Source organism: Eschscholzia californica, unplaced genomic scaffold, assembly GCF_041429995.1.
Source record: "Eschscholzia californica isolate CP2 unplaced genomic scaffold, dmEscCali1.0.p SCAF_3, whole genome shotgun sequence".
Lineage (NCBI taxonomy): Eukaryota > Viridiplantae > Streptophyta > Magnoliopsida > Ranunculales > Papaveraceae > Eschscholzia > Eschscholzia californica.
This window is the reverse complement of record NW_028238420.1, coordinates 15448589-15453112: the sequence shown is the minus strand read 5'-3', so window position 1 is coordinate 15453112 and position 4524 is coordinate 15448589. Positions and strand designations below refer to the sequence as shown.

Genomic DNA, 4524 nt, shown 5'->3' with positions numbered 1-4524 from the left:
GAAAATTGCGAGTATGCAAGTAGAAGTGTAAACTGCTGAGTGTATATTTAATGATATTGTCTCCGTTTACATTCTCGTCACTTATAATCCAGATTCCTGATTCTTTAGCAAGCCATGTTTGACTATCACGTATGAAGACCCTTCAATTGAGCTTGGTTTTCACTTTATTGTTTACCTCCATACATGAAATTGTTTACCTGTACCTGAAAAGATGATAAGTGTGCGTCGAGTACCTGAAAAGATGACAAGTGTGATACCTGAAAAGATGATAAGTGTGTAGAGTGCAGACTTCGTCACTTTTATAAGTTCACTCTTAACTACGACTATTCTGCTATCACATATGACTTTTGCTGCTATCACATGACTTAATGAGATATGACATATATTTTCCCGACTCTAGCACAGCATAGAACATTCAGGTATTCATGATTTCTTAATAGCTAGTTTTTCGGAAATGGTAGATATTATGTTATTTTCCTTGAACTTTTACTGTGTGGGTAGTTCGCATAATTTCTTGAACCGATGCTAGGGCTTCCAAATAAAATCAAGAAATATGTTCCTAACGAAATCAATAATAAAACAAAAAAATGAAGGATAGATTTGCAATCAAGAACTCAACTTATTGAATTGAAAACTTAAAACATGTGAATAGTCATAACCTTCATAATCAAGAAGACAAAATAGAGTAGTATTATTTTCTTCCTAAATTGGGCGGTTCTATCACTAATACCAACAACTACGACGAGAACTAGTAAACGGGAGATACCTAAACTTCATTACAAACCAAACTGGTGAAGCATTATAGCGTTTTGAGCGTGCATACGATTTTCAGCTTGTGGGAAGACGATTGAGTTGGGAGCTTCAATCACTCCATCTGTTACCTCCACACCTCTTTCTGCTGGTAGACAGTGCATAAAATATGCTTGTGATCCTGCTAACTTCATTAGCTCCTCGTTTACCTGCAATAATTTATTCACAGAATAAGGCAGTGGGGAATACGTTAGTTTCAAGTAAATAGGTGACACAAGAGTTTAGGGTATTGCAATCAAGTGATCGCCCATGTTGAAAGAGCGGTTAATAGATTAAGGGTAGAAAGATAACAGGTTTGATATAACAAACATTTACTAAAATTCGATAACTTCGATATCCACCTAAATATGATGTTAATGTTATGTGATTAAGTTAGAGAAAATATTGTCAGTGAGAGGGGAGAAGCCGCAAGACTGGTGATACAACGTCGTAAGCTACATATCAAGATTCAGGGAGAGAATATTTAACCTAATTATGCTACTGGATAAGAACAGGATAAGGGCAATTTAATCAAGATATACCTGGAATCCCTCAAATACTTTTCGACGATATTCAGCTTCCCCTTTTTGACCCATACTTGCCCATACGTCTGAGTACACAACATCTGCTCCTTTAACAGCTTCTTTGGGATCATTTGTGATCTCAATTTTGCTTATTCCAGCATTTCGTGCTTTAAGAACAGTTTTCTCATCTGGTTCAAATCCTTTGGGACAGACACAAACAAAATGGAATGGAACCACTGATGCTAACAAGAGCCAAGAGTGCACAATATTGTTTCCATCTCCTACATAGACTACCTGGAATAGTCATCAACAAAAATCACTATAATCATAAATAAGAATTGAGGCAGAAGAAATGGAATACGTAGTTTTCTATCTGGCAGGAATATTAAAGTATTAAACAACAAAAGAAATATTGATAAACCTTTGTTTCTTCGAGCCGACCAATGTGTTCAATAATAGTGAGGGCATCAACCATAATTTGGACAGGGTGATTATAATCTGTCAAGCCGTTGATGACTGGCACAGTAGCGTATTTTGCCAAATCAAGCATATCCTGCAATGCTAATAGAAGAATATTCAAACAGAACGAGATTCACAACTATGAAATAGATAGGACAGATGACAGCTACAACATTGATCTAAAACCTAACACACTTCTGATTTTATCTAGATGTCTTGTTCAGGTCAAGCGCGAGTTCTTTTCCATGGGCTCTAAATAACTTCGTAAAATTAGGTTGCTACAAGATAAACGAGCCCAAAGGAATAAGGTTTTAGTTAGTGAGAATAACAGCTAGTAAGCTAAGCCAATTCTCATAATTGATGTATGACTTATGATTGACCTTTTCGAGTTGATCAACATGACAGCATGTAACATTTGCAGGCATATTAACAAAAACTCACCGTCATACCTGATGAGCAAAGACACGAGCCATAATGATGTCGTTATAGCCAGATAGAACACGAGCAACATCTCGTGTTTCCTCCCTTTTACCCATCTGGATATCATCTGGTCCTAAATATATGGCATGACCACCCAACAAGAAGAATCCAGTCTCAAATGAAACCCGAGTTCTCATAGATGGCTTAGCAAAGATCATTGCCATGGTTTTCCCTTTAAATGGGAGGAATGTCCTGTCTCCCGATTTAAGTAGTGCCTTAACCTCAGTCGCCCGATCTAGGATCTTGAATATGGTTGCTTTATCAAAATCGCTAATGTGAATGAAATCCTTCAAGCCAGACTTCGCTGAAAAATAAAAGCAAGTAAGTTCCTGATTTACAGGTCGTTTCCTTGACTCATAGCATCCAACATTTTCAAAGAATGAAAGAGCATAATAGACATTTAGTCCTACGTCACTTGGGAAGATCTTTCAGTTCTAACAAAACACGTTGGATTTCACCCATTTAGTTGAGACTTTTAAGTTTTTATCAGAATCTTAATATCTAGGGTTTATCATCAGATGACCAAAATTTATAATCAAACAACATCATTTTGAGTTCAATTCTTTAAAGAAGCAACAAAAAATTATGAAATAAAAACTTAAACCTAATTCAATTTCATGAAGAGAGCCATAATTACAAATATAGAGGTGAAGATAGTAAAAACTGACCTTTTCCATTAGAGGAAGCTGAAACTGAAGGGGAAGAAGCAGAAGCAGAAGCCGAGGTCTGTAAGGAAATCAGACGATTAATAGCAAAAGACTTGACCGGATAAGACACGGTTGCTGGAATCTGAATGGATTGAGGTAAAATTCGAGCATGAAAAGATGATGAAACGGATGAGAGTGAAGAAGAAGAAGAAGATGAATCAGATCGGAGAGAACAACTGCAAGAGATTGCCGCCATTGTTGGTAGTCAGAAGAACTAACTGAGAAACCTGCAAAATGAAAGAGGAATGAATGCCTAGAGGGTGGACTTTGAAGTTTGGAGGGGTTTAACGAACCATAATCTATTAGTAAGATCATTTCTAATCCGATTTCTCATCTAACGGTTTAGATTGTACCATTTGGTTTGTGGATTTATTAATCCAACGGTTATGAATCAAAATAAGAATTTGATACACCCAATATGCCACCAAATTTGTTTGATTTGTTTTTTATTTTTGTTGAAATTGAGCTATTTTTGTTGTTTCCATTGTGTTACGACCCAAATCTTACCCGTTGTCGATATTGTTCTCATATTAGACACCTTAAGTATAAACACACAGGTACGAAGATTTGTTATTGACAAAGACTCCACGAACCCCCTATAAGGCTTTGATATTGACGAAGAAACAAGTCGCCCTACCCATCAGAGTAGGCAGTGACACAGTTCCGGGCGTCACACTAACACCCACTATCATTTCTTCTCCATGTTTGTTGGTGTTAGAATTATTTGTTTGTTTGGTGCTCAAGTGATAGCTCTAACGGATTGGACAAATAAATAACTAAACGAATATTTCACCTCACGTATTTGATGGAACTTTTTGTGTCAGATAGACATGGGTTATACCCTTTCATCAATTCATAAATCATAAGCAACAAACACACAAGCAAACATATCATATACCTATGAAACCCTTGAAAAGTAAAAAGGCATTAATTCATAATAGTCAACTAAACATATAAGTTATTTTCCTTCACACCATCCATTACCATTTGTTTTTTTGGGGTTGGAGCAATATTTTCTTTTCCTTACAACGAGAACATCAAACATCGACAAATGCCCTGGAGGCCATGATAATGAACTCATTAGTGCCCACTAAAAACTACCTTTAATTAATGCCTACAAATTTCATCAGAAAAATCTAAAGACAAATTATGGACTCCAAAACTCAAAAACAAGACCTGATTTCTGGAGTAAACAAATTGGAAATGAACAGGAAAGTTCCATTCCAATTACCAAACCATTGAATCAATCAATCTAGAATAAGCTTTTTCTCACACAAAACAGAGAACCCATAAAAATCAATTCAACATATCTATTTTATTTTGAAGAAATCAAAGTAGGATAGAAAAAAGACAATCATCAACTTATTCCCCAAATCAAATTATTTCTGACCTAGAAATTGATTTTCAAAGAGTTCAAGTAACCCTAAATATTAAAATGATGAAGAGTTGTAGTCCTTTGAAGAGTGAAAGATTTATTACGTTTGGATTAGCTCAAGCCCTAGGTTCAATTCCCTCTCTCGAAGAGTGAAGTCTTTGAAGAGTTCGGTTTCCTCTCGGAAGCTAAA

The 4524-nt window shown here is 36.0% G+C and overlaps 1 protein-coding gene across 2 annotated transcripts; it reads right to left on the bottom strand.

Moving 5' to 3' along the window:
* Positions 1-599: 599 nt before the first annotated feature.
* LOC147548657 (ornithine carbamoyltransferase, chloroplastic-like) lies at positions 600-4524 on the bottom strand. Of its 2 annotated transcripts, none has more exons than XM_086671194.1 (6): positions 4051-4524; positions 2921-3293; positions 2222-2556; positions 1735-1866; positions 1332-1607; positions 600-959 (listed from the first exon to the last, which is right to left on the bottom strand). In XM_086671194.1, exons 2-6 carry the CDS (start codon positions 3153-3155, stop codon positions 777-779), a joined length of 1161 nt encoding a protein of 386 aa, XP_086527320.1. In that variant the 5' UTR covers positions 3156-3293; positions 4051-4524; the 3' UTR covers positions 600-776. The 2 variants fall into 2 exon arrangements, with proteins under 2 accessions (XP_086527320.1, XP_086527322.1); XM_086671196.1 differs by having other exon boundaries at positions 2921-3276; positions 4051-4518.

Excerpts from the sequence above, each read along its gene's own strand:
- LOC147548657 (XM_086671194.1), bottom strand. The coding sequence starts at position 3,155 with ATGGCGGCAATCTCTTGCAGTTGTTCTCTCCGATCTGATTCATCTTCT. Across the intron at positions 2,557-2,920 it reads AGCTTCCTCTAATGGAAAAG|CGAAGTCTGGCTTGAAGGAT; the intron begins GTCAGTTTTTAC and ends TTTATTTTTCAG. Across the intron at positions 1,608-1,734 it reads GTCGGCTCGAAGAAACAAAG|GTAGTCTATGTAGGAGATGG; the intron begins GTTTATCAATAT and ends TGACTATTCCAG.